A 27,896-nucleotide genomic window follows, 5' to 3' on the forward strand; every position below is an offset into this window, starting at 1 on the left:
CAATCATGCCTGACCTTGTATGGTCTCCTTCGACGGTAGACCCGGCGCTCCTCGCGTGCGATACGGGACTAGGAGATGCAGCTTCTCCATACCAGCAGGAAATCCCGAACGGAGACTTCTCTGGGTGAGTTCGCCCAGCCTGATTGCGAGAATCCGAGGGAAGTCCTCTGATGAGATCGTCGACAGCAACAGTACAGAGAGGCATGCGGTCGAGTGCGCCGCTGTACAATGGGCCGAAATTGACAATGAAGCACCCAGCTTCTACACGTACGACCATCCTCGAGAGGGAGGCGTAACAATTCACGACCAGAACTGCCAAGATCTGCAAGACCTATTCGGATTGCACATCTTCAATCCTGTTTGCGCCGTTGAACAGGAGATGATAGACCCAGAGGAGCTTCAAGGCACCCCACAGCGCGAAGATCAGAGGCGTCTTGAGAGCATCGACGCCAAGGGCCCCGAGCCCGCTTTCATGCAAGACGTGAAGGCTCTCCACAGTCCTGAAACCAGCATGGAATGGAAGAAAAGGGCACTTACCGTCATTTTCGGTATGTTGGATCTGTATTATATCGCACCGATCTACCTAGCAAAGATTGATGAACGTGCCAGACAATGTCCTGAAGTACCGCTATCGTGACGGTAATCGCACTTTCCCGCCAGTGGACTTCTACATCCACCTGACGCACAATGAGGAGGACGCCAATGACATACAGCCTCTAGTGCGTCGCTGTGCCGAGTACTTCTACGTGGCATCCCAGAAGGCAGCAGACGACACTATCGGAACGCTTGCGCTCCTGCGACATGCCATTGAGTCTCCAAGCCCTCGGCCCGAATTTGGACCCAAAGTACAGATTGCTGGACCCAATCATATCCAGAGTGGTCAACTTCAGGCCTCAGAGGGGCAGTCAGCTTCGAGTCAGGCCACAAAGACGCCCAAGAAGTCGTCGAGGACGATCAAGACCTCTGCGCGGGTCATCGATCATCATGTTCCTCCATTGATGAGAGAGGTGAACAAGGAATGCTCTTTCAAGTACCGAGGTCTCATTCGGGACTCCAGTCTATTCCTTCAGACTGAGCGAGAATACATGAGAATTCTTCGCCAGGAGTCGAAGAAAACTACCGAAGACCCCACCTGGCCCGCTGACGCTAATCACGATCGGAGATATATCCGGCAGCTTGTGGAGGCAATCGTCGATCTATCCGACTTCGAGGAGAAGCGCGTCGCTCTTGCAAAGAAGCAAGCCCTAGACGAATACGATGCCGCGGAAGGATCTGGTAAGAGGAAGAGGGGGGGCACCGCCCATACGAAGCCTCCCGCGCCGAACAAATCGGAGGCAGTCTACCTCAACCCGGAGAAAACCAATTTCGAGAGATTGGAAGCTGCCGTGGGCCGTAAGCTGTCTGATGTTGAGATCGAAATCCAGGGCTAGAAGCTTTTGGTAGGGTATTCCTCGTATCTGCAGGAAAGGGGTTCTAACCAAGTTTCAGGTATCGGCCATGAACGCTCAGCAGGGCTGGGAGATGCAGCCATTGTGGGCTGGCAGCAGTACTCCAGCTTGGGAGCGGTATGAAACCTTCGCTGACCGTTGGTCCCAATTGTGCTACAATATGAAGGTCAGCCAGGGCCCTGGCAGTTCATCGATACCTAAACTTGAGCAGTGCTGACGTATTCACCTGACAGCATCACAAGATTATGGTTCGCTCAATGTTGAGCACGGAGTGGACTACACGCCTGGCAGGTGCACCCATTGGCGAGCGCAAGGTAAGCATCGCACTTTGCTGAGCCCAGAGCTTCTCTCTAACTGTGGAGTCCAGCTCAAGATGTGCAACAAGTCCGTGAACGCGAAGCGAGACGTCCAGAACAAGGTTGGCAGAGATGTTCTCAACAAAGCGAGCGCCAAGCTGCAGAGTAGCACATTGAAGCAGGGAGAGGGCGACCAGAGCAACTCCTCGGACGGTGCTTAATAACAGAGAAACATTGAAAATGGTTGGAGAAATTGCATCCGATTCGATCCAGCATTCTTTTGGCAGGAGCTGTGTCTACATCATCTATTTGGAAGATGCTGAGAGATTGTTTTGGGTCGCTGTATCCACTAGGCGCCCCAAGTGATTGAACACAATACCGGGTTCGCCAGATGACGCAGCTGCAGGCACCTGGAGCCCTTACTACGGCTCAGTTGTTTAGTATTGGGGTTTTGGTGTGGTGTTTGTCTGATTAGGATTAGGCAAGAACCGCTCTAGATGTACCAAAGTCACACCCCCTGGCCGAGATGATGTTGAAGGCCCCAATTAGAAGAGTGCTTACGTACCTAGGGATGAAGTCCCTGACGGCGAGGTGGACGTCACTCGAGTGAACACCAACCCGCCGTTTCTTTATTTCTAGTTTTCTCAGCAGGAAAAGGGGGCCATGTAAGCCATCCCATAGCTTTACTGCTTGGCGTTGGCGGTTGAGAACTGTGGGCGCATGAAGGGATGGCCGGGGCACCAACCTTCGCTTGATAAAGAATATAAAAGCCTTTTTCATCAATTAAATCCTTTCGAATAACGTCTCGGTATTCATGGACTGTCCTCCCTATCTTGAAGAATTGTTTTATGGAACAGCGTAATTGTCATGGGAAACACTTGATCTGGGACCAGATTAGCCTTCCAATACAAGTGCTACCGATCACTGGCAAGCGGTGTTGTACGAGAACTCGCGTCTTGCAAGTTCGACTATACTCCGAGGAAACGATCCTCTGGGCCAGATCTTGCTGGCCTGGAAAGAGCTTAGGTCATTGATTTACCTCTCAGCCGGCAGGATCTCAACAGCACGAACCCAAGCAGCCTGTGTAAGAACATCAGCGGCTCGTCATCCTGGCGGCGCGTCACGCCGCAATCGCTAATAAAATGTAGAATACAGCTTGAACCTGAGGCAGAAATGGTCGTGGAGTTGCGGATGAATCATGGAAAGCCCAAGCATCGCGCTGACTGGCTTCCCCATGACAAGGACCCTGGGCGACACTGCGCAGAAGCCTTCAAACTGCCGGGCCGGCATACGAAGTGCTCGATCTGGCATGAAAGCACCGCAGCCTAACTGTGATACACCCTTTGCCTCTTGATGTATTCTCGGGAGCCAAGATCAGGGCGCGATGTGGCTGAGCGGTGGTTCCGCCACCCGACACTTCTCGTCTCCCACAGTGCCCGAGACTGTGTTAACACCCACACGTCGTCGCTCAGGGAAACCCCAGCAACCATTCTCCCCTCCTCAACGTCCCAACTTCTTTCCACAACGTGGACTGGGATTGAAATTCTGGTCATCTTTTATACTTAGCCGTCTCAGGTCTTATTTTGAACTCTTCTTGATCATCGCCTCCACACCCCAAGGACATCGCGAGGTCAATGCCGCGGCAGATCAGCCACGAAGTTTTGAATGCATCCTCGCTGGCCGTCCATTTCTCATCGATCCCGGACGAAGGTTATTACAAAGGTGCAGCTCTGAATGGAGTGAATGCCCCAGATTTGTGAGTTTGATGCATGGTTTCGTCCACAATGGCATGCAAAGCCGACTGACGAGTCTGTAGTGGCGAAGGCCTTCTCGCCGACAATTACGTTCACGGGCTCCTCGACTTGGACGACCGCCAGGCTGTAGACGGCCAGGGAGCCTATCAAGACCCGAATATGCCTGAGAGGCTCCACTTATGCCCCCAGTTCTCCTTACCGTTCGCTGATGCGGGCCAAGCTGGCAGAGCCGAAGTGGCACCCGAGCTTACTACCCGAGAGTCGCCCGACTTACCCCTTTTTGACCTACAAGATGGCTCTGATGGTCTTCAAGATCAGAACGGCAGTTGTGCAGAGTTCGAAGCTTTCTCTCGTCGCTTGGAACAGCTGCAGAGCGATCAGACCCCTTTAGAGACGAAAAAGACGATGTTCTCTGTGATTGTCGGTATGTTCGACGCGAGATTGACGCGTACAGTGGACGCCATCTGACATCCATGCAAACAGAGAAAGTCCTCCCATATCGATATGGCGACGGTGCACGTTCTTTCCCCTGCTTGGCGTTCTACGAAACGCTCCTTTACAACGAGGCGAGCCGTGACGTCAAGAAGTTTGGTGCTAAGTGTGCTGCCTGGTTTGGGCAACTGACAGTGGAGGAGGCTGACCGCTACTCGGCCACAATCACTGAATATCACCAATCCCTGCGCTCGGCTGTCTCTACCTGCCAGCAGGAGGTTATGGCGAGCCAGAAGAAGAAGACGCGGAAGTCAGCCAAGACCTCTCGTATCACTGACCATCAGAATCAGTTGCTCAAAACCGAACTTGAGAAACCCTTGACAGTTGGGTACGATGCGCTGATCGACGACCTCGAGGAGGCTTCGATTTTGGATAGAGCGTATTTGCAGCACTTGCGCCAAACCTTCACAGTCCACGTTGAGGATCCATCTTGGCCCTCGACGAAGGAAAAGCGCCGCGCGTATGTGAAGCAGATATGTGAGGCCATTTTCGACATGGGAGACTTCCAGGAGAAGAAGTACGCGCTGGAAAAGTTGGCGAAGCTGGAGGCCAAGCGCGGCATCACTACTGAAGCTGGTGCCAGGGATGAGGCTGGTTCCTCAAGAAAGCGAAAACTGGGCCAAGACATGCCGAAGAAGATCCCAGGGCTTAGCACATTCGATGCTGTGTACGTGGATCCGAGAAGTACTCCAACTCACCTACTCCGAACGGTAACCCGATGTGACATCAAGAACATCGAGGTAGAGCTATTGAGCTAGAAGCTCTTGGTAAGCATAAGTGCTCGTTGTTTGCAACACCTTTGTGCTAACGGACGGTAGCGTACCGCGATGTCTTGCCAGGATGGATGGGAATTGAAGCTTCACTGGAGTGGAGATGGCTGCCCAGGGTGGGAACGGTATGACACCTTTGAGGAGCGATGGGATCAAATCTGCTTCAACATGCGGGTAAGTTGGCTCTTCCCTTTCTTTTCCTTGCTTTCATGCCACTCGGCCTACGCATGCTAACGCCGACTTTCGCAAAGCATCACAAGGTCACAATTCATTCTGCTTTACGCGGAGATTGGTTGAGCAGACTCGCAGCTGGCCCTGTTGGAGAGCGAAAGGTATGTGATTTTCGATTTCTTATTGCTTTACTGTATCTAATCCTTCCAGATGAAACTGGGAAACAAGTCCGTCAATAGCACCCGCGATGTGCAAAATGAGCTCGGTCGCGCGGAGCTGAAGCGTCAGAAGACCGGTGCGAGACCTCAGTCTAAGGCCGATTGAGCCGTGTGAAGACATGACGAGACATTTGCACCTGGCATAACTGATATGAACCGCGTTTCCTTTGGGGCTTCTACGTTGTTAAGGGGCTATGGGGTTGTCTCAGCAAAAGGGTTCTGGTAGCTTTTGACACTACAGTTGCGGGAGTGGCTTTGTCGCCATAGCTCTAATCACAATGATTTGATATACCAGAGCAAATTCACTGGGAAACAAACGAGTATTCAACTGCAATTTCAGGTGACGAGCGTGTCGTACTCAACGGGATACGCGAGGTAGAAATATACGATATGGTTCTTCACGATCTACACCGACGATAGTCATACCAGTAGTTGATAATATCCGTTCTTGAACCCGATCAGATTACTCGCAACATTCTCTTCCTAGGAGGAGATGAGCTGTATTTATCTATGCCTGATAACTATTTAATCAGGAAAACGGATCAAAGCACATTTCCGTTCACTGTTTGTCCTTGCTCGAATAAACGGGCGTTGGATCCACTATGGTTCCTAAAGTATCATCTCCAGTTTGGAAAACATGAAACAAACCATTGTGCACATCTGAATTCCTTGAACGCTATGTTGTTTCTGTCATGGTAGTCGAAACTAATTGACTTTCGAATCGTCAAGAACCAGAGCCTATGGAGGGAGACGCTTGTAAGCCCGAGATTGGATCTCGAAATATTTGCGAAAAGCAAGCTTGAGGGCCAATCGAAATCATTGGACGCGGGTGGCTCCTTATCGCCCACGCCATCATCCCGCCTTCTCACACAGTGCTTCACACCGTGCGCACACCCTCCAACACTCTCGCCTACCCACTGGCACCCACTCTGCCACCTTCCATCTTAACTTCCACATGTCCCCAAACACCAATCTCAATGGCGATTTGCAGCTTCTTGAATTCTTCCTCCCGACACCTGACAGATTACAGTCTCCTCGACGCAAAGCCTCTGGTGAAGGTAGTTTACCCCCTTTCCGAGGTTAAGCTTTGATTGTGTCAAGTCTTCATCCCTTGTCGTCGGCGTCTCCTACTTTAGTCCTCCTAGACTTCTCCATCCTTATTTCCCTCTACGTTGCCACGACGAAAGTCCTGCACGCTAGGAATTCCAATTTGATCATATTGATTGCCATACGCCCCCCTGGCGCGTCATGTTCGACCTTTTCGAGAATATTTCCGCGATGACCCCGGGCTCTTACACGGGTTCGTTCTTGAGTACGCAAGACAACGCTTCAGAGACGCAAGCCGCGAGCGCTGGATATAGCATCGGAAGGACTCCTTCGTGAGCGAAAACACCACGTTCAGAATGAACAGTCATCTAACCTTTGCTCTAGGGCTGATATCCCGAGAGGCAGCGATTCCATCGACGAGGAATAGGATAATCTCGTCCCTGGTAGCGCGGATCTAGGTGAACATGCCGACTGCACACATCGTGAACAAGCCCACGATAACATACAATTCGCGTCAAGAACCTATGGTTCCTGCTTGGACGTCCCTTGTTTCTCCTCGGAGCCAAACTACTACGGTGGCCATGCTGCTGAAGCATTGCCTGCCAGCGGAGTGTTCCAAGATAGCGTGAACAACGCTTTCATCCACGACTTGGAGCTTTTGAAGTCTCCCACCGCTCCGCTAAGCGATAAGAAGCCCATTCTCGACGTTCTCTGCGGTACGCCTGCTTTCGTAGTGCTCGTTGGGATGGCAGGCTGACGAGTCGCCAGACAAGGTGTTTCCCTTTCGACTCCATGACGGCGATCGGAGATTTCCACCGATGGAGTTTTACTCCTACTTGCTATATAACTCGCCGAATCGGGATTTTGAGTGGCCTCTCGCATTCCGTTGCGTGACCTACTTTCATCAGTCGTCCGCAGCTACAGTGGACAACGTCATCCAGGATCTCGTCAGCTCCAGAGCTGTTATTGTGGCATCAGGTGTGCTCACCGAATCTTTTGGTCAGACCAAGCCTCCTCAGAAGCAAAAACGCATTCGAAGTGGCTCGGCCATGATAAATCACGCAGTCGTGAACAACGACGAGCCTCAAGAGCTTCTTGCGCCTCCTGCGAAGTGGGCCAGGGCAATTTCAATTGTCACAGGGGTTCCTGTCGACTACAAACAATTGATTGCTACCGAACTTGACAAACCTTGCTCGTTCACTTACCGAAAGCTTATCACTAGCATAGATCATTCCACAGACGTCGAGAAGGCCTACTACCACCATATTCGTAAAGATGCACCCAATATCGCCAATGATCACACTTGGCCAGACACCCAAGACAAAATGTTCACGTACATTCAGCAGGCAGTCGAGGCCATCTTGGACACGTCCAACTTCCACGAGAAGGACATTGCTCTAGAGAAAGCACGGGCTTGGGAAGCTTATGAGGTCACACAAAGAGCTGCCGAGGACGAAATGAACACATTGTCAGCACAAGCGACCCTTAAAAGGAAGAGACAGATCGACGTTCCCAAGAAGCCCTCTCCAATGACGAAGCTCGAGATGACTTACGCCGATCCGAGAAGCAGCCCTTCGAAGCTTCTTCATGCTGCAGTGCACCACGAATTGAGGGACATTGAGGTCGAGGTTATTGGCTAGGAGCTAATGGTAAGTTGCGCTTCGTTTTGAATGGCGTAGCAATCTTGCTGACTAGTGTTTAATAGCGTTCGGCCATGAGTGTCCAGACTGGGAAAACGATGAAGCCATACTGGGCAAGCAGCGGCACTCCTAAATGGGAGCGATACCCATCATTCGCATCTCGTTGGGATGCTGTCTGCCACAACCTTCGAGTAAGTCTTTTCGCTCAGTCCTAATGTCGGGTTCGTAGTTGCTGATCAATCTTTGCTCTCAGCATCACAAGGTCACTGTTCACTCTTTGCTGCGCCAGAGCTGGGGCGATCGATTGACGGCTTCTCCAGCTGGCGAAAGAAAGGTAAGACATTCTCCATCATTTGATAGCTTTATTCAAGTTGAACATGCTGACCGTGATTCCGCGATAGCTTAAGCTTGGGAACAAGGCCATTAATGCTAAGCGCGATGTACAGAATCGCGCTGGTCGCGAGACCCTTCGCCGTGAGGAGCAAGCCTTTTAGGCAAGCAAGACAGACATTGGAAAGGAAAGATGGCGTCTGATGGGAACAGGTTGGTTGCCACGGCTCAGAAAGATACCATGGAGGCCAAAAGGTTGATAACTTGGACTGGCTTGGTCGCGACAGCCGCTGATTAGGCCTCCATAAACTTGGAAAAAGGCGCCTTCGTAAGGACCATTCATTAATTATTGCCACTACTATGAAGCCTTGCGAACGAACCGTAATTTGGTTTGCATGTAAAGCACCGGTAAGGATTCACCGTCTCACAGAGGGCAGTCAGCCTTGTGTGTTGGGCCCGTGAACTCGTAAATAATTCGATCGTGGATCTTGATCAGGTCGTTGTCCTTGTCTCCAACACGCATATCTATGTCTTAATTTCTTCTGATATAATCATATTTTGCTCACAGACTTCGTGCCCGTCGTCGGTCACAGACGCCGCTTCAATAGTCCGATGCGGGCGACGAAAAAGGGCCCTTGAAAGCCAATCGACCTCCTGACGGGCCGTCTCCAGTGCCTACCGTGAACAAAGTCGCAATATGCCAATTAACTACTTATAAATGGTCTTCTGGGAGTTGTAGAAGTGGTCTCAAAGTGGTGCGACGCTGCTTGTGGTGGAAGTTCTCTCGACAGTGATATTCAGAGTGCCGCAACGAGGCACCAGGGGTTGGCTTTTGCATCGTGACCTGCTGCCATCATTCGATTTGAGGACAGCACCTAAGTAAGCTGCCATGATGAGCTGCGTGCACATATTTACTATCTGAGTGTATTTGTTTACCCGTTACGGGGGCAGGGCGCGACGTCCGGCACTGATCTCACACAGTGCCTGAGGGCTCATCCCGACTACTGATTGTCTCCACACCCTCCCCAGCAACGACTGACAGCCCGACTACTTACACACTCCTGAGTACCTCTCCCACCTTCCTCACTTCAAACTATTTCTCTGATCGCACAAAATTTTCACTTTTACTCCCAAGTTCACACCCCTCGGCGTACTTTATCTTAGTCTCTATCCTCTCCATCAAGTTCTTTTCAGATTCCGTACAGAAGGCCTGCACTTCCGATTAAGCTCCCCGACTTGTATTACCTCAACGCCCACGAGGATTGGCAGCCTAAGATGCCCTCCAAACTAGAGCCAGGTCTCCTTCCTGCGACGGGTCTGGATCACGAGGCCGATCTTAACTGGCTACAGCCTTGGGATCTCCCGAATCTTGGCGTCACAGAGATTGATTCTCTCCTTCTTGATGTGGCGCAGATCGAGTAAGAGACTCCAATCTCTATCCATCGCGCCGTTCAATAGCTGACGCGTCTACAGTGAGCAGACGGCTTGGCACGCCGACGAGGTACAGACGTTCTTCGATCTGGACGCCTGCGCGACTGCAGGAGACGCGTCAACGGGCGACCAAAACAACGCGCTCGGAGTTCGAGGCTCTCAGCTATGCCCGACGCCAGATCAAACTGCCCCAGGCGGTTCTCTGTCGACCTCGGCTAGCCCCGAAGACTGGTCTGTCGGTGGCTCTGAGGACACTCTCTCCGTTGAACCCGAGGCAGACAGCGAACGCAGCTTCGGCGCGGTCAACGGCGAGGAAGACCCATTCTTCGACTATCTAGACCACATCATCGGCGATGATACTCCCCTGGAGGTCAAGAAGACTCTGATCGGAACGATCGTTGGTATGTGGTCATCGCACCTATGGGGAAAAGGCCTTCCTCTCTGACATGTCCCCAGATAAAGTGATTCCGTACCGTTTTAACGACGGTTCCCGAGCTTTCCCTCCCGTAGCGTTTTACGACATGCTGCTTCATAACGAGGCAGACTTAGACATCAAGTACATGGGTAGGGATGCCGCAATCTGGTTTGGCAAGATGTCGACCGACATTGCCGACCACTTTGTCGGGGTGATCATGGAACAATACAAGATAATCAAGGCGGCCACTCCTTCGAGCCCTCAGCAGCCGGAAAGTCGCAAACAAAGCAAGCGCACTGGCAAGGCCAGCCGTCTGACCGATCACCAAGACCCGCTGCTCAAGGCTGAGCTTCAGACCCCTCTGACCTTGGCTTACCGCGGTATCGTTGACAGTGCGGATCAGGCGGTGGCTTTGGGGAAGGCGTACGAACGTGTCTTCCGCCAGGAGTCGCCGAGCCGTGAAAACGATCCTAGTTGGCCCACCACCGAGGACAGGCGTAGAGAGTACATTCAGAAGATGCACGACGCGATTGTCGATACGAGCTGCTTTCAAGAGAAAGCCGACGCACTTCGCAAGAAGGCGCAGTTGGATGCGAAGCATATTGAAGACGAAAACAAAAATGACCCGGGCCCATCATCGAAGCGGAAGCGCGGACAAGACGCTCCCAAGAAGATTCCTGGGCTTTCCCATGCCGACGCTGTCTATGTGGACCCCAGCAGTAGCCCAGCAGACATCCTTCGCGCAGCTGCTCGTTGCAACCTCACGAACATTGAGGTGGAACTCTTGAGCTAGAAGCTCTTGGTGAGTGCGGATGATAACAAGCGGGTGGCAGTGGCTAACTTCAGCAGATTTCCGCGATGGACATCCAAGAAGGTTGGGAGCTCAAGCTCCGCTGGACAGGAGAGAGCTGCCCCATGTGGGAGGCATACGGAACCTTCGCTGATCGCTGGGAGCAGATGTGTTACAACATGAAAGTAAGTACACTGGCAGCATTTCGCCGGCTTATTCGTTTCATAATACGGAGAGGAGACTGACCGATGACGTCAACAGCACCACAAAGTCATGTTGCACTCTGCTCTGAGGGGCGAATGGACTCATAGGCTGGCCGCTGGTCCTGTCGCTGAGCGCAAGGCAAGTTGCAATCACACGAACTCTAGGTCCATTTACTGACTGCTTGTCCAGCTGAAAGTAAGTAACAAGCAGCTGAACAACACCAGAGACATTCAGAATCAGGCTGGCCGAGAGACTATCAAGCGAAGAAAGCTTGAGGAGGAAGCCTCTGGCTGCGTTGGAGCATAAGAAACATCTAGGAGCACTAGACGCAGAAATATCGGTTTGGCTTTTTTGGTTGAAGAGCGGCATCGGAGTGACTATGGTGGCGGTATTTCGTATGACTGTTCTTGGCCGGTAGTCTTTGCTGCGCCGTTGGGCTGGAAGTGGACAGAAGCAATCGGGCCCTCGATATTTGGCTCGACAATGCCCCAGCACTAGACCCAATGGGTCAACGAGGATAAGTTTTCAGATGGGAAGGTCCGATGGATACTGCGTATGCTTGGATTGGTTGCTTGGCGCAACTCGATAATTGAGGAGGTAGATTGATTGACTATAGACATGGAAGAGGCAAGACCGGTGCGAATTGCAAGTAGCACTAGAGCCTTGGTAATGGGAGCAATTCGTACAGAAGAATAACATCAATAGCTTTGGGCATCAATGCGCATCAAATTCATTACCTGGCTACTACGTATCCAACAAGAACACCGCAGAATTAGAAAACGAGACCCTTGGTTTGAGTCATCTTCTTGAGGTTGTAGTTCTTGATCATGAAAATGGCCACAAATCCAAATATCATGACTGACGTGCCAGCAGCCAGCATTCTTGTCTGCGCATATCCGTACGCGTTTTGAATCGCGATGCGCTCATCGCTGCCGACGGGATAGCTCAATTGCGTGTCGAGGTCCCCGTAAATGTCAGCCACACTGTCCAATGCAGACGCAGGGAGGTAACGCTCCAAGGCACTCTCAAAGGTGTCTGTCCAGATTGCGGCCGAAACCGTGTTACCCACGGAGCCACCAATGTTGCCGCACACACTTAGCAAAGCAAGGGCGGCTGCAACGTGCTGGTGGTCAACAGCAGCGAGGATGGCAACTTGCATGCACAGGATAAACACGCTTCCGCCGATGGAGGTGAAGATCTGGCACATGACGAGGTATCCAACGCTCTGGCCAGGTCGGCGGAAGTAAATCATTAGACCCTGGCCGAAGGTGTAGAGCGGAACCGCGACGAAGAGGAGCCACCTGAAGCGGCCAGTCTTGGAAATGGAGAAGCCGACGATGAAGAGCAGGACGCCTGAGACGACATCGAAAGTGTTGCTGATGTACCCTGCCTCTGAAACAGAGACATCGTTCACAACCTGGAGGAAGGAGGTGAAGTAGCTGTTCCAGCAGTAGTAAGCGACCTGGTAGGTTATGTCGAGAACGCAGGCACCCATGACTGTTCGATCGGCGAAGAATTTGAACTTCAAGAAGGGCACCGGGGCGAGGAAAAGCTCGTTGAGAAGGAAGAGTCCAAGAACGACGAAGCCCGTGACGATCATCGCAATGATGTACCCGGAAGACCAGCCATCAGGCGCAGTGCTGGCAAGAGAGAACGGGAGGAGGAAGGTGACGAGACCGCATGCGAACAGAACGACCCCAAGAACTACAAAGTGGTAGGTTAGTCCGGTGTAGCACTGACGCGTAATTCCTTGATACATACCATCAAATTCCACAAGCGCCCACCAGACGTTCTGCAGGAACGATCGGCCACTCGGTTCACGGACCAAGACACCTCTTTTCTTGGCCTTGTGGATGTTCCACTTGAGAATGCCATACAGAGGCGCAGCAACGACAGGCAAAACGATGGAGAAGCAGCCAAAGCCCCACCGCCAGTTGACGTTATCAAGAAAGCCCTCGGCGGACTTGGGTCCTGCGAAGGCAGTGATGATGTAAGGCGACGAGGTGAAGGCAAAGGCCAAACCTCGGTTCTTCAGGTTCGTAGAGTCGGCCGTGATGACATCAATGCTGTAGGTAAGGCCGGACCAGCCAAGTTGCCAGAACACCTGAGCTCAGGTCAGCATCATCGTGGAGCAACTTTCGACGGCTGACTCTTACGGTAGCTGCGCAGTAGGTAGCCAGATTCTGACTGCCAGCCAGCAGAATCATTCCGAGAGTAGCGAAGATGACCATGAGGAGGAAGCCTTCAGCTCTGCCCCAAAGATCCAAGATCTTGGCCAAAGGTATGTATACCGAGGCCGTCATTGCGCTTGAAACGATATCGATAACAGGGAGCAGAGAGTGCGACTCGAAATCGCTGGCTGCATACGGCGTCAAGCTATACAGGACCGAGCTCTGGAATCCGTTGGTAAGGTAGAGCAACCACATGCTAGATTTGTGTTAGATCGTCGCCCAGATGAGAACAAGGGTGTGCCAAGATTCCTACAAGATGAAAATGGCAACCAGCGACTCTTTGCCCCAGGTCAGAGACAAAGCTTGCGCCAGCTTGACACCATGCTGCACATTCTCGCTGGGGAGATCTTCAACGATCTTTTCGTCAGGGATATCAGCGGCTTCCCTAACAGCGGCGTCGTCCACTGGTTCGGGAGCAGCGACAATCTCGTCTTCGGTATTGGCAGGCTTGCGGCCGAGGGCCTCTTGGAGTTTCGAAAACACTGCCATTGTTGCGCGGAGGGACGGCGGACAGAGAACAACAGACCATGTGTCTCACAGGGAGGCAAGTCAGATATAGGTGAGCGGCAGGCAGACGAAGAACTTTTGCGCCACCGTCTCTCAACCCACCTCGGGACGCCAACAATGCATCTTGAGCCTAGCGCTTTACGTAAAGGCCCGTCGACCCACGCGCATTCCTTCAACACCACGAATGATGAGGGGACGCCATCCGAACATCGCGGTCGAGAAGCACCGAAATCGTCTAGTGCTTGGCGCGACCCGAGGACACGGGAAGGGAAGACGATCCTTCGGGTCGGGTAGGGGCCCTTTTGCGGGTCCTGAACATGCTTGGCGATGCCTCCGATGCCGGGTTCCCGACTTCAGAAGGGTGGATGGTGGGAGCATCGTGAAGCGAGCACCAATCAGAGGAGATGGCATCATCTGATTAGATTGATTGATAAGGGATAGTGAACGCGCAGACTCTGACACGCGTTGCCAATCTTGGTATCGCGGCCGGGAAGACTACCACGTTTGCAGTTAGCTTGGGGCGCGACTGAGCACTTTCTTTGGTCTGGATGTCTTGATGGAAAGCTTTTTGCGCTATTGGATTCCATTTCGCGTCGAGCCGACCTATTGAGCGGGTTTCTGTCTCCATAAATGTTCGCTAAACATGCTGGCTGCGGACGTATGATTCGTGGACGCTGCCGGACTTTGGGCTGGGAATAGGCTTCGTATGGTGCTGGGTGGTGCTGGGGACGCAAGACAAGCTTCCGGAGCAGTGTTCCGACTTGCATGATATGAAGTCCCCGCGGAAGTGCTGCATGTCAAAGGCACGACAGTCTTGGCCATCAGCCCTACACAACATGAATATTGCGCGACTTCATGGGATTGGCCTACAAAGGATGAGATGCGGTTGTGGAAGAACCCATGCCAGCGTTTGGAACCAGCCCGTGAGCCAGCCTCTCGGCGCATGCGAGTTAAGGTAACGGAGTGAAACAACACCCAAAGCTACTGGATGCGAAAGCAAAGAAAGCAATCATGGAATTGGCCACAACGTGCGTCCTATGTGGGAGCTAGTACTAGTCTGTCGTTGTGCGCCATTTTACATGTTTACCACCTTCAGACGGATGTTCTCGTCGACTAAAACCATTTGGGACGGCTCAACCAGGTCCCACTCATCTTGATTGAGGGTGCTGGGCTCGCTGGCCACGATGGCATGGCGGCCATGATCACCCTTCGCATAGAGACCACTCTCTTCGTCAAGACTACCATCACCCTTGGTGTCGTCCGGATGCCCAGTATACTTCCTGTTCATTGTGGACCCTGCCTTCATAGAGTAGTATAGACTCGGAGCCTCTACACCGGCTGGACTGGCGTATCTCAGAGCGACCATCTCAGAGCCCGAGTTGATGACAAGATTCAGAGTGTTTTCGACTTTCAAGGTGGCAGCAAACTCTTTCTGCATATTCTCGACCATGACGATTGTTTTCCTCATCGCTTCCGCCAACTGAGGAACGCCATACAGTGACGTCCAGTCCCCCTCTTCTCCGCACAGCATGAACATGTACAGGGCACCAAGATGCTCAGCATCCGTGGTGCCAAGAATGGCCGTTTGGTACCTAAGTGGGAGATACTGCAGCAGTGGTGTCCTGATCGAGGCGAAAGCGCCTACAATGCCGTTGTGCGCGAAGAGATGCCGTCCGAAGGTGAACGGGTGGCAGTTGGTCTGCACCACGGGCGTGAGCCCAGGTGCAGCTCGGACGTGGGCAATGATCGCTGTCGTGCTGGTGCCGCGGGCAATACTCTGGAGAACGAGATCGTTCATGGGCGGACGGATGTTGGTGTACACGATAGGCCGGAGTAACTCTTTCCCACGGCCGTGTTCTCCTGTCGCGAACTCTCGCTCGACGGTTGAGAACCATCCTACTCCAAATCCATCCATATTACTGAACGCGTTCGGAGAACCGGTGTCACTGGCAGCGGACACGGCCATGGACTTTTGTGGGTCAAATGAAGTATGACCGGATGGCAAGAAGTGCTCATCGACTGATCTTGTTAACATATTTTCCGGCCCTCAGTCTGAAAGCTGATCTCACCTTGCTTCACAACGGCATGACGGGGTCTGAGGATTAGGTCCTCGAGGAGCTGAGGCTCATCTCCCAAATACGCGAACCAGCGGCACATGTTGACATTCGACGAGGCTCGTCGCTTGATAGATCAAGTAATTCGAAAGAGTCTTTGTTGTTGTGTATTCGATTACAATCGGAGATTGTGCTGCTATTGCATCGGGAAACTGAGAGTAGTCCCCAGACCGCCCCTCTCTCCCATATGTCATTCACGCTCGGGCTTGAGGCTTGTCTCACTAGCCATGCGAGGAGACGCTGACGTCACGCACGTTAAAGTTCGAGTACCGCCCTTCACTTACTCACATTGATCTGACTCCAGATTTCCATCATTCAGCGTCGGTCGGTGTCGGTCGACTTTGTCCCAGAATACGAATGATCGAAAGACGGCGTATTGGGAGCTGCAATTTCATCAGGTGGTAGTGCAAGAAACCTATGGGGGGACGAATCGGTTTGCGACGTTTCCAGGGCAATGGGCAGGGCTTATAGCCAAGCGACGAGATGAGATGGAATTGAAAGGAAATCCAGTTGTAAGAACGACAATTGTCGTTTCTTGCAGGCGGACTATGATGGCTTCTCGCGACGCATGCTGACTCTGGCCCCGCCCCGGCCCGGAACTCTGATCCTTCCGATACACGACGGGGCCGAAGCTTTGACAGCTGGGAATGCCCGCGTCGCGCTTAGCGACCGTACTTTGAAGGATTCCAAGACGCTTAAACAGAGAAAGACAAACACCTTGGGGTATTGCGGCGGCTAAGCGCCAACCTCGCCCCCAGGTTGCAAACTGTTGGCCTGCGGACAACATCCGATGCTGACTGACCGGGACCACCCGCTAAGGGCAGCCACAAAGGCTTAGCTAAGGGCCGGAGCCTGTTGTCATGGTGGTTTGTTTCAAAGCACGCATCGCCACATACTCGAGCTTGGAGTCCTTTGAGAAGTATGCCTTGGTGGCTGGCCGTTTGTTGTGGTCGGAGTTGAGCAAGTGAGATTGAATGGTTTTGTTCATTCAAAGGGACTTCGGCGAGGTCTATGACGTAGGAGATCAATGATGACGGACACCCATTTGAACAGGAGACGCAGCGGCACAGCAGCATTGATAGCCACGTCCTAAGGGAGTCACAGAGTCTTGTAGACGAAGATTCCAGGCTCTCTCAGTTTCAACATTGAGTGAAGGGACGATACCATATCTCAATCGGGCGGCTGCTAAATGTTGCGAACTTGTCATCGCACATGAAGTGAACAGGGCTGCTTTGCCTCATTCGGACGCTGTCACGGACCAAGGCCTTATTGTGGGGACCAAGAAACCAGCTAGAAACCATTTCAAAGCAGAAGAGAAAGAGAAGGATCATCAGAAACTTGAACGGCGCAAGAATCTAACCATTATTTGGTACTTTTGTAGAGAGTATCGGTGGAAGACTGACACGATTCATCCTGCAGACGGGCGGCACTGGCCCAAAACAAACTGGCGGGAGAATCGGTTGGCCGCTGCTGAAATTGGGGGGCGTTTGAGGCAGCACAATTATGGTTACTCGTGAAGCTTACTTTGCCCCAAAAACCGCTAGACTCGGCCAAGGGTCCGGATCCTTCGCGCCCAAAAGCAACCCATCTTTGGCGCCGATCTCATCCCACGGAGCTCGTCCATTGGACCACGAGGTCACTTCGGCGGCTGAGTCTCTTCCAGGGGCAGTGCCTTGCTTTGCCGTCATTGCTTGCCTTCCCTCCGAATATTGCACTTTCTGCTGCCAGCACCCGATGCTATTCCAAGATGTTATCGTTATTACGTCGTGAGACTAGGTAGGTACCGGCCAACCTCCCACCTCTTTGCCGCCAGCCCTACCGGCCCAGACGATGGATGGAACGGGCTGGCGTCCAGATTGTGTCTTAGACTTGTGTAGCTTAGCTAGCACATCTACTGCTTACAGCCCCCTCGCGACCCCCTGATCCGCGCGATGGCACGTCTTGTCAATCCTTCAAGTCACTTTCTCCTGCTCTCCCGCCGTCTCTTCTGTCCTTTTCCTTTGTCAATCCCTCTCCGGTCTACAAGCACCTCAAACATTTCTGCCTGCTCTTCCTTGTCACTGTCAACCCGCCCCGGACTACCCGGGTAAATCGCCCTTCAATTTAAGCATCTCCCTTCCCACCTCCGAATCTCAGACGGCCGCCCTTCTCTTGTGTTTGAGATGGCATCTCTGCATCCGCACGACCACTTTTACTCAGGCAGAACAAGCGGTTACAGCAGCCACTCCGTGTCGCCCGAAGCCGAAAAGATGCTCAAGAACCCGCACGGCTCCCCGGGCCCCGAGTCCGGTGCCATTCCCGACGGACTGGAAGTGAATCAAGGCATGGATTTCAACAATGCGCCCCAGCCGTATTATCCCCAGTCGCAGCACCAACCCGCGCCGTACTATGACCACCATGCGACGTCGCCCCAAACGCAGTACACGCAAACAACCTACACGAATAACCACACTCCCGTCGGCGTGCCACCTGCAGGGGAGAAGGGCGACCCGCGTGATGGGAGGATATGCGGCCTACGCAAACCTACCTTCTTCTTGATGCTTGTGTCTCTCTTCCTTCTCTGCGCTCTGATTGCGGTCGCCGGTGCGCTTGGAGCTGTGGTAGCACAGAAGAACTCAGAGCTGGCAAAGTACGTCTCGTCGGCTTTCCTCCATTTATTACAAGAACTAACGTTGTCGCAGAGCCACGGCATCTGCAGCCGCCGGATCATCCAGCACATCCACACCCTCGGGAACAGCCAACGCCGTCCTCGACCTCAGTAAACCCGCCCCAACTGACACGGCTGTCAGGAAGGGTGAATGCGGCACTAGCTCAAGCAAACCGACATGGGAAGTCCCAGGAACGAACCTCACCTTCGAGAAGGATTGCGGCAGCGACTATATCTACAACGACATCGGCAAGGTGCCGACCACAAACATCGAGGAGTGCATCCGACTCTGTGCCGTGTTCAACGTCAACAAGCAAACTGAGCTCGGTCGCTGCGCCGGCATTGTTTATCTCTACAAGGATGACCAAGGCAACGATGACCCGTATTGCTGGTTGAAGTACACCAAGAACACCAACCAGATCTTGTCAAAGGACTACACGGAGTCGGCATGGATTGTATAGCGCAGACGCCTGGTCATGAGATGATGACGATGTTTCTAGACTGTATTATACCCTTTTGCATCAGCGAACGAATAATTGAAGATGATCTGAATGCCCCGCCTGCCTCGTCCATCCACATTGTCCGTGACGACGATCGCCAGTACTTAAACCCCGGCCTGTCCCTGAATGCGCTAAGACCAGGCGAACAAAACCTCAACTTCGCTCTTTCCCAAGAAAAAAGGCGCGCTTGAATGCAAACATATTCTCAAAGGTGCAAAATTCCGGCGCGCTCAACTCGAACTCCTTGGGCATATTCTCAAAATGTTTCAGCAGCAGAGCCTGGAGCTCTCGGTTCTGCTCATCTGTGAGATGTCTCAGCAGGTATGCAACACTGAGATGAAAGCCGTAGCCATCATGTATCGGGTGCCGGATGTTCAGCTTGTCTGCGAGTTTGTTCCGCAAGGATCTGAGTCGCTCCGTCTCGGCCGGCGTGCGCCCGTCAAGCCGGACACCGATGCCGATTTCGAGTGGGTCGAACCCCCTCACCGTCATCTTGTACGGGGGCGCATACTCATCCCCGAGATCAAATGCACCCAGAGCTTTCTCGAACTTGGAGTTGCACTCCTCAAGAGGGGCATCGAGAGATAGATCAGATGGCCAGTATCCGGATTTCCGAACTTGATCACACACGCCTTCGAAGACTGTCATGTGGAAGCTCGTCGGTGGTAGGAGGGTGATCAAAGAGGCGAACTTGCTGGCTGTGAGCTTGTTGCTGAGCTCCTGCATTGAGGCGTAGAGGGGATCGGATGGGGAGAGATGACAGATGATCGTGTTTCCCGGGAAGGCCTGGACCGCCCCGTCGGGAGCGAACTTGCTGGGAACCCCGGCCGGGTACTGGGGGCGTTCGACGTGGGGCTGCAGGTAAGCCATGATGTGTCTGCAGTTTTTGTATGTTTTGTTCGCAACAATATCGTGCTCTGATATTGCAAAGTTGAGATAGTTGCCTAGCTAAGAAAATGAGGGAGGCAAAAACTGAGCTGCGCTTGTTAGTGCATCCTCCGATTGATGGGCAGCTGCCCACGTGGGCAAATCATACGCACAACACGCTGTGGCTGCTGCATGTGGCTGGAGCAGCATTAAGGAAGCTTGTGTGGCATGGATCAGTCTTACTGACACCGCCGTGTCTCGGGTTCAGCTGTCAAGACCCCTCCGGGCCCCGATGGGAGGCCGGCGCCGATTGAAGCGGACGATGGCGGGTGATTCCTAACTAACTTAGGAATTATGTGGCTCATAAGGTGCTATTCTGCACGGGGGCTGATAAGCAACGTTGCGTGCTGACCACCTTATCGCCTACAGCGGCACTTTTGTGTGAAGAGTCATTTGATGACACATATTAAACCACAAGGAACCCTCCGTCGAATGACTGTTCTCTCGCGTTCTTCAACAGAAAAGGTCAACCAGATTCATTGACATTGTGCAAAGAAAGCTTCTTTTGGGCTTACGACAACTCACCTCAGTGCGAAGATTTCGGTCACATAGGCTTGGCATGCAACATGGCGTCCCCATCTGATCTGCCCACGCCCATTCTCGCCCTCTCAAAAAGCATCCTCCGACCGTATCACCCTTCAGATGCGCCATCCGTGGCCAAAGCAGCAAACTCCAAGGCCGTCGTCGTTCATCTCCGCAACCAGTTTCCGCACCCATACACCCTTGCCGACGCCGAGAGTTGGATCTCAATGAACCAGACACCTCCGTACCGCAGCTGGGTCATCATCTGCCCCACATCGGGCCGAGCCATGGGTAGCATCGGTATCATCCCCGGCAAAGACGTGTACTTGCGGGGTTATGAGTTGGGATACTGGCTGGGCGAGGAATTTTGGGGGCAAAAAATCATGAGCGAGTTGGTTCCTGCGTTCGTTAAGTGGATGTTCGACGGAATGGGTGAGGAAAAGGCCTTGGTGGAGAGGTTGTGGGCTGGTGTGTTCTCTGAGAACAAGGCAAGCCAGGCCTTGCTGCAGAAGAGCGGGTTTCAGCTTGAGGGCAGGCTTAGGAAGGCGGTGTTCAAGAACGGTGTCTTGATGGACGAGATGGTATATGCAGTGGTCCGGGATGACTTGACTGCCCGTGGCTCAACATGAAATAAAGAGACATTGTCTTATCATGATTTGGCAGCATCGACCATGTTTATGTATGATTTAAAAGAGTCTTTTATTGATACGTCTTCATGCTCGTAAAAATGTTGATAGAGAGTGCTTTGTAAAGTAATGACACGAATTCAACAGGTCTGTTATCGCTTCATATGGCGCTCCTACAGGTTTGGGCTTTCTGAGCTTTCCCCTAGGTAGAGAACCGGCCAGTGACAGCTTTGGCGGTTGGCTTCTTCTCGAACGCGCTCCAGTCATACCGCTTCAGCGACTCCTCGACACTCAGAAGTTCCTTCTTGTCCTCATCAGTCAAGAGATCCATTCCTTCCACGATCGTAATCCCTTCCCACTTTGGGGGGTAATGATCATGGAGCCATTGAAAGAATTTCCATTGAGAAAGCTGCTCTTGCGCCATGGAACCCCAAAGCTCAATATAGCTTTCGGGAGAAATCTGCACGGCGGCGGTCGACCCCTCTTCCGGAGCAAGACCGGTAGCCCGCCCCCAGGCGGCGAGGTAAGAATCCATGGTCAGAGTTTCCACGTTGCATCGAACAAAGGAACCCGGAGGTGGTGGGCTCTTCACCAGTCTTCGAACGAAGATGCCCCCGTTGATTGCAGGATCCCCAACACATGGGTATGGCGTACTGGGCGGCGTTGGGTACAAACTGACATACTTCTTGGCGCTTGGCTTCAGGTCGGTTAGTACATGTCTTGAAGACATCAAGCCGAGGAGGTCAATTCACTTACCACGTAGATAGGCTTGAAAATGTCGTAGAGCAATGCGTTGTTGGCGAAGACGGTGAAAACGGCAAATGTTGTCTTGGCGGCAAGGTCGGGCATTTCCTGCGTGACATATGTGACAATGCGTCCCTTTCCTTCAAGATGAGGACAGATTGCCTCTCCGTTAGTAATCATGCTTGTGTGAGGCCCGGCACTGAACACGAGTCTTTGAAGGGACTGGTTCTTGGCTGCCGCACGTGCAATTCTCTGGCCCTGGGCAAACTCCAGCTCCAGAGACTTCTCATCTCCCAATTCGAAGAACGTCTCGTAGTAGTCGGTGAATGCAAAAATTGCCGTGGCGCCTTGAAAAGCCTTCTCGAGACTTTCTTCGTCATTGAGATTTGCAGAAACGACTTCGACGCCTTTCGCGGAGAGTGCCTTTGCCTTTTCGCTTGAGGTGTTTCTTGTGGTACCTCTCACCTTCCACCCTGCTTCGTTGACAAAGGCGTTGACAACTCCTCCACCCTGACCACCGGTTGCGCCAATGACCACAATGAGATTAGACATATTTGTGAATGTTAAGATGACACAAAAGAGGTATTCAGTTCATCTATGAGTAAGATGACAGATTCTGTGAGTCATGTACCCTTTGGCATCGCGTCTTCTATATATATATGTATGGGGACTGTAATGAAAGTAGCGATTCCAAAGAGAGTTGGCTTTACGATTGGTACTAAGAACATCAATTGGAACACCAGCCGGTGCATGGAATCCGCCATTCGGTCAAGTATGATAATTCGGACTTCGGGGTAATACCACAACTGGAGCATTCAATGATTTGCCGCATCATCCTTCTCAATCCGCCGATAAATTCTCACAGAATGTGTAGCTGACTTGGTACCAGGAACGGACTATGAATCACGTATACTTCGGCTGTACTTGGTAGACGTGACTTTCGGCAGAGGTGACGGTGGTTATCGGCACTCGGCAATCGTCACATAACCGAGGCGAATTGGCAAGGGACGGGGTTCGCTGGGCCGAAGTCTGTCATTCGAACGCTGCCGCCGACTAAGGGCCCATATCCATATTCTGACACTAACTCAGTCAATGCTATATTCAACCATCGTCATATTCTGAGTCACTGAGGAAATTGTGAAAGATCATTTCAAAGAATGAAGCAGCGAGCTGTCCACCTCCCACTGCCTCATGCGGCCTTCCTCTTGATTCCAAAGGTTTGTATACTCGGGCATGAATCTCATTGTTCATAATAAATTTGGAGTACCCTGAATCTTCAAAATATCTACATATTATGGGAGTGCACTGTCACCTATATGCAGCCAGTCATGGTTTCAAAGACATCGAAATCCATTTCCAGAATGTCCATCAACGAAAACCCGGAGTCTGACACTTGCTCAAAAGGCATGGAATCCGCGGCTCCTACTGCCTGAACTGATAGCTGGTCCAATCGTATTTCCGCTAGACCTAAAATGTCCATATTCTCGCAAAAGCTATGCGGGAAAGGAAACAGCTCATCAATATGTCTGTTGACAGCCCTTGCTACCCATGGGGCGCATGACGCAAGGCCACCATTCTGGTGGTAATTGGCGGAAGGCTCTCTACCCTCAGCATTCAGTTGAAGCCCCTGGATCCTTTTCAGCACCGATCTCGCCCCGCCATACTTGGCGGACATGAGGCGCAGGACGGAGCAAATGCTGTTGACGCCATTATTGCGAATGACTTCCTTCTGTGGCGACTTCGGGCGCTGAAAAATCAACACAATTGCAGCAACTAAAGCCAAGAAGCCATTGACACTGAGCAAGTGGACGGCTTGTTCTCTGCAGTGAATCTCCTCGTACAGATGAGCAACGCAAGACGCTGCCACAATTGAGGCCGGGGACGTCCGCCATGGGGAATGGCGGTCTTTGCTGAGCATCTGAATAAGTATGATCGTCGTCAAATAGTGGATATGTAACTCCGAAGTGAAACGGTGAAATGGTCTTCGGGTTCCGTTTTGGTCGTGAAGCCGCAACTCTTCTGGCAGACCTCGATACCAATTACAAATCGATGCGATTATTCCTTCCACCTCATGCTCAGAGGGAACCCCCTTTTTGGTGTTCAATTCTGCAACACTGCGAGCAACGTTCATCAGTCTCGTGAAATGAAGAGAAACCATGACAGATACCCCTTCAGCGGCGAAGTCTGACGACGCAAGGGGCTGCACGTCACAATCCTCCAGCTTCAGAGAACGCGGGCGGCCCCAACAGGCAACCATAAGTGTTTCGGTATTCTGTGGGATGTCAGTGAAAAGTCTCAGTTAGATGAACAAATGCTTTGTTTGAACTGTAGAAAGAGATGTTGAAGGTGACGTTGGGATCTTCGTTCCAAACCAGAACAAGTGACATGGAACAGAAACCAGATTCATTAAGTAAGAGTAAAAGGGAAGGAGGCACGCACGTTTAAGTACCAGAAGATCCGCCGAAAACATCCGGTGTTTTCATTTTCTGCGTAACTTGACTGCGTATGCACGCCCATTTGTATCGCTAATCGCACTGCCATCCCCGTCCAATGCCACGGCCCATGAAGCGTAACCCGATACGGAGAGGCCGGAGCCCAGCATGACAGAAGGCAGAACGTCTTCAGCAGGGCCATATTATCATCTTCGAAATCGATGTAAAGCAGAGTTTGAATCTTTTCGTAAAGAGAGTAACTCAGTTCCAGGCTGCTGGGATCATGACGCATGAGGCTCCCGACGAGACACACCGCTAACTGAAGCAGGGTCGACGAGTTCTCGTCCGTGAGGTCCTTCGAATCAACAACGGGACAGTAAGGAAGAACATTTTCAATGAAGCTATCCATCAGAGCTTTTCTCAGCGATGGAGCTGGGGGAATATTCGCCTGTGTCGCGCCCAAAATAATACCTCTAGCCTGGACAATTCGTGGCGGAAGGCCCTCGTGAATGGCCACTGGCTGGGTGATGGAGTCGTATGACAGGACGGAGCTGTGGGAAATGAAACCTTCCGACTGGTAGGTCCGATTGCTGGAGTCGGAGGACGGCGTTGGGGTGATCATCTGCGTCCCATTCTCATTCTCTGTACTGACACTGCCGAGGCCGGGAGGAGCAAGCGGCACAATCGGCACAGTCGGCGATGTCGGTAGCAGTGCCTGACCGTGCCGTGTGATGACCTTCCGTCTCTTTCTAACGCCATCGCGTCGACTGCAACAGCCACGTGGTCAGCATTTCTCCTTGGAGCAACTTTGAGAGAACGGGGCAATCTTGCATGCATTGGACACCAGAGCGGCGACAGTTTCGGCATTGATTATCTGGACTGCCTTGAAGATCGCATTTGACCTGGCCATACGGTGGTCAGGCAACGGCTCCTCGCAGATGTTGAAGTATACGTTGGGGACGACACACCTTTCTGGAATGACATTCAACGCACACCACGTTGGCACGCTCTCGCGCCGTTCTAGAATCCATATTAGAGTTCGAACCGAAAATGATGAAATGTAGGGATGTCCAAGTGCCGAGTACGCAGGAATCAGACTGCTATTTCAATCGTCCCCACCAATGCTAGTGCGGGAGCCGGCGTGGGAGCCGAAGCTACAAAGGCGCCGCGTCTCCGTTCAGTCGATTTGCCCGACGGATTGACAGCAATCCCGCCTCCGTTTTTTAGTTTCCATGATTGAGATACATTCGTGGAGTCTATGATCTTACAAGTTTCTGTTGCGACCTTTCGGGCCTCGACCCGGATATATCTTCTACTCGGAAGAGGACACTACCCAAACATCTCTCTTCGACCGTGGTTGCGCTCAACCATAAAACATCTACTCAGACCAACTTGCCAAGTACCGGGAAGCCGCACAAGCTCCACATTCTACAGCGACTGCGAGTTACGAAGCTTGCCGTGCATCGAAACCAGCCGATTGGTCCATGGGCCGAGAATGTCAACTCCAGAAGAGGTGTCCACAAATGAATAACGAAGTGACAACCTCGGACTACAATAATGTTTAATAATCTTTCCCAACAATCCTCAGGTTGTTTGTGCATGAAACGAGGCCGGTGATGGTTGCGTTGCCATATAAAATAAATCCAGCAGGAGGAAGACAAGAAATGGTTATACTATTTACTTCTTATTCGTGGCAATACATTACACACACTATCATAAGCAATTCTGTATCATGACGTGGCTCCCACAGTCAGGCATGCTTCTGGAAGCGGAAGATTTCCAAAACTATGGTGGCTGGATTCTGGACTCGCAATTCGACTCAGAGATGGGCTCGCCATACCTCCTCGCCCACGGTAATGGCAAGCCAGTCGCAGACGCAACAACTGTCCTATCTACAGAAAAGGGGTACTATCATGTCTGGGTTCGAGCCAAGGATTGGGTTCCTGACCATCATCCAGGCCAATTTACCCTGACCATCAACGAAAGCACCCTGGATACCGTTTTCGGCACGAACAATGAGGACTGGTCCTGGCAGTACGCAGGTGTTATGCATCTCCCACGCGGCGATACAAGTGTTGCTCTCCACGACCTGACTGGATTCTGCGGCCGCTGCGACGCTATCTTTTTCAGCCTTGAGGATACACCCCCGCCAAATGGAAATAACGAAGAGACGCGTGCCTGGCGGAGGATATTACGTGGACTACCTGACAATCCTGTCGATGCCGGCTCATATGATGTTGTGGTAGTCGGCGGAGGGATACCTGGCTGCACAGCGGCGTTGGCAGCTGCACGACTGGGAAATCACGTTGCTCTCGTGCAAGATCGCCCTAAACTTGGCGGTAATGCTAGTGTTGAGATCGGTCTCTCCCCACGTGGAATGACTAGCCCTTTGATTCAGGGACTTTCGCAGCGCCATGCCGACGGGGATTTACTGGCAAAGCAGCTTCTCGACGCGGAGCCCAACGCGACAATATTCATGGAGTACACCGTCTACGATGCGCATCTCGTTGGCTCCGCAATAACATCATTGGACGCTCGACACGCTCGAACTGGAAGGGAAATCCGCCTGTCGGCTCCGACCTTCATTGACTGCTCCGGAAAGGCTGTTCTTGGCATATTCACTGGTGCGGAGACACTCTTTGGTCAAGAATCCAAGTCAATGTACGGCGAAAGTCTTGCGCCTGCCGAGGCCGACGACATGCATCATGGTCACACACTCTTTTTCCGAACCAAGATGGCTAATGCGGCTGTGTCGTTCCCTGCTGTGCCCTGGGCCATCGAGGTTGCGAAAGACTACTCAGATCTCCGCGGTCAACTGCGGGAACCCGGTCTTGAGAACGGACCCGGCCCTCTCGTCGTTCCTCCGAATTTCGTACCGGATCCGACCGCCGATATGCGGATGAAGGGACCTCTTACGCACTTCTGGGAGTATGGTCAATGGCTTGATCCGTATACCAACGGTGAACACATCCGAGATCACCTTCTCTGCGCCATCTACGGAACCTTTCACAATGTGAAAACGATGGAACCAGAGAATTACGCAAACCTTGACTTTGATTGGGTGGCTTTTGTTGCAGCTCAAGGAGAATTCAAGCGGTACAAGGGCGATTATGTTCTGGCGGAGACTGATATTCGCGATCACAAGGCTTTCCCAGATGCGGTGGTTCAGAATGCAGGCGCATTTTGCTTGCATTACCCTGGCGATGAAAAGTACGATTTCCGGTTGAGAGCTTGGGAGTGGGATGAACGGGACAAAAAGCCGTATGACATTCCATTCAGATGTCTTTTCTCGACCAATATTTCGAACTTGATGATGGCAGGGAAACACATCAGCACTACCCACATTGGAGGTTCCAACGCCAAGTTCATGGCAAATGGAGGACAGCATGCGCTGGCTACCGCGGCTGCAGCACACCTGTGCAAGAAATATCGGACCACACCTCGAGGAATCCACGACGATCACCTGCAAGAGTTAAAAGCGACCACCGGCAATCTAGGCCAAGGCATCTGGGACAGAACGTCTGACAACAGACTCTAACAAGGATTTTGATCTCCGCGATCATTCATTTTAGATCCATTCTGGTAGCTTCTTTCATTCACTCTGCATATTGGTATTGATTGAAATTGCGACTAGCCATGG

The 27,896-nt window shown here is 52.2% G+C and overlaps 10 protein-coding genes across 10 annotated transcripts; 6 read left to right on the plus strand and 4 right to left on the minus strand.

Moving 5' to 3' along the window:
• Positions 1 to 3,378: 3,378 nt before the first annotated feature.
• Positions 3,379 to 5,255, plus strand: CGCS363_v004107 (uncharacterized protein; the record flags this gene model as incomplete). Its single annotated transcript, XM_036635956.1, has 6 exons — positions 3,379 to 3,500; positions 3,561 to 3,922; positions 3,982 to 4,730; positions 4,809 to 4,934; positions 5,012 to 5,092; positions 5,142 to 5,255. 6 exons carry the CDS (start codon positions 3,379 to 3,381, stop codon positions 5,253 to 5,255), a joined length of 1,554 nt encoding a protein of 517 aa, XP_036498143.1.
• A 1,142-nt stretch (positions 5,256 to 6,397) lies between these two features.
• CGCS363_v004108 (uncharacterized protein) lies at positions 6,398 to 8,330 on the plus strand (the record flags this gene model as incomplete). Its single annotated transcript, XM_036635957.1, has 6 exons — positions 6,398 to 6,528; positions 6,803 to 6,912; positions 6,965 to 7,824; positions 7,902 to 8,027; positions 8,090 to 8,170; positions 8,238 to 8,330. The coding sequence occupies 6 exons, from the start codon at positions 6,398 to 6,400 to the stop codon at positions 8,328 to 8,330; spliced, it is 1,401 nt and encodes a 466-aa protein (XP_036498148.1).
• A 1,111-nt stretch (positions 8,331 to 9,441) lies between these two features.
• On the plus strand, positions 9,442 to 11,312 carry CGCS363_v004109 (uncharacterized protein; the record flags this gene model as incomplete). The annotated part of the gene is made up of 5 exons (XM_036635958.1): positions 9,442 to 9,584; positions 9,640 to 9,998; positions 10,054 to 10,787; positions 10,862 to 10,987; positions 11,196 to 11,312. The coding sequence occupies 5 exons, from the start codon at positions 9,442 to 9,444 to the stop codon at positions 11,310 to 11,312; spliced, it is 1,479 nt and encodes a 492-aa protein (XP_036498146.1).
• A 466-nt stretch (positions 11,313 to 11,778) lies between these two features.
• On the minus strand, positions 11,779 to 13,726 carry mirB (Siderophore iron transporter mirB; the record flags this gene model as incomplete). Its single annotated transcript, XM_036635959.1, has 4 exons — positions 11,779 to 12,710; positions 12,768 to 13,110; positions 13,163 to 13,433; positions 13,491 to 13,726. The coding sequence occupies 4 exons, from the start codon at positions 13,724 to 13,726 to the stop codon at positions 11,779 to 11,781; spliced, it is 1,782 nt and encodes a 593-aa protein (XP_036497182.1).
• Positions 13,727 to 14,819: 1,093 nt separating this feature from the next.
• Positions 14,820 to 15,901, minus strand: DUG3-0 (putative glutamine amidotransferase DUG3; the record flags this gene model as incomplete). The annotated part of the gene is made up of 2 exons (XM_036635960.1): positions 14,820 to 15,763; positions 15,814 to 15,901. 2 exons carry the CDS (start codon positions 15,899 to 15,901, stop codon positions 14,820 to 14,822), a joined length of 1,032 nt encoding a protein of 343 aa, XP_036497183.1.
• A 2,119-nt stretch (positions 15,902 to 18,020) lies between these two features.
• CGCS363_v004112 (uncharacterized protein) lies at positions 18,021 to 18,966 on the plus strand (the record flags this gene model as incomplete). Its single annotated transcript, XM_036635961.1, has 2 exons — positions 18,021 to 18,487; positions 18,540 to 18,966. 2 exons carry the CDS (start codon positions 18,021 to 18,023, stop codon positions 18,964 to 18,966), a joined length of 894 nt encoding a protein of 297 aa, XP_036497184.1.
• A 192-nt stretch (positions 18,967 to 19,158) lies between these two features.
• CGCS363_v004113 (uncharacterized protein) lies at positions 19,159 to 19,731 on the minus strand (the record flags this gene model as incomplete). The annotated part of the gene is made up of 1 exon (XM_036635962.1): positions 19,159 to 19,731. One exon carries the CDS (start codon positions 19,729 to 19,731, stop codon positions 19,159 to 19,161), a length of 573 nt encoding a protein of 190 aa, XP_036497185.1.
• Positions 19,732 to 20,498: 767 nt separating this feature from the next.
• yoaA-0 (putative N-acetyltransferase YoaA) lies at positions 20,499 to 21,083 on the plus strand (the record flags this gene model as incomplete). The annotated part of the gene is made up of 1 exon (XM_036635963.1): positions 20,499 to 21,083. The coding sequence occupies one exon, from the start codon at positions 20,499 to 20,501 to the stop codon at positions 21,081 to 21,083; it is 585 nt and encodes a 194-aa protein (XP_036497186.1).
• Positions 21,084 to 21,282: 199 nt separating this feature from the next.
• On the minus strand, positions 21,283 to 22,376 carry NMRAL1-6 (NmrA-like family domain-containing protein 1; the record flags this gene model as incomplete). Its single annotated transcript, XM_036635964.1, has 2 exons — positions 21,283 to 21,777; positions 21,837 to 22,376. 2 exons carry the CDS (start codon positions 22,374 to 22,376, stop codon positions 21,283 to 21,285), a joined length of 1,035 nt encoding a protein of 344 aa, XP_036497187.1.
• A 3,612-nt stretch (positions 22,377 to 25,988) lies between these two features.
• Positions 25,989 to 27,794, plus strand: CGCS363_v004116 (uncharacterized protein; the record flags this gene model as incomplete). Its single annotated transcript, XM_036635965.1, has 1 exon — positions 25,989 to 27,794. The coding sequence occupies one exon, from the start codon at positions 25,989 to 25,991 to the stop codon at positions 27,792 to 27,794; it is 1,806 nt and encodes a 601-aa protein (XP_036497188.1).
• Between the last annotated feature and the right edge of the window lie 102 nt (positions 27,795 to 27,896).

Source organism: Colletotrichum siamense (assembly GCF_013390195.1).
Source record: "Colletotrichum siamense strain Cg363 chromosome Unknown KSG_Cg363_contig03, whole genome shotgun sequence".
Taxonomy (NCBI): domain Eukaryota; kingdom Fungi; phylum Ascomycota; class Sordariomycetes; order Glomerellales; family Glomerellaceae; genus Colletotrichum; species Colletotrichum siamense.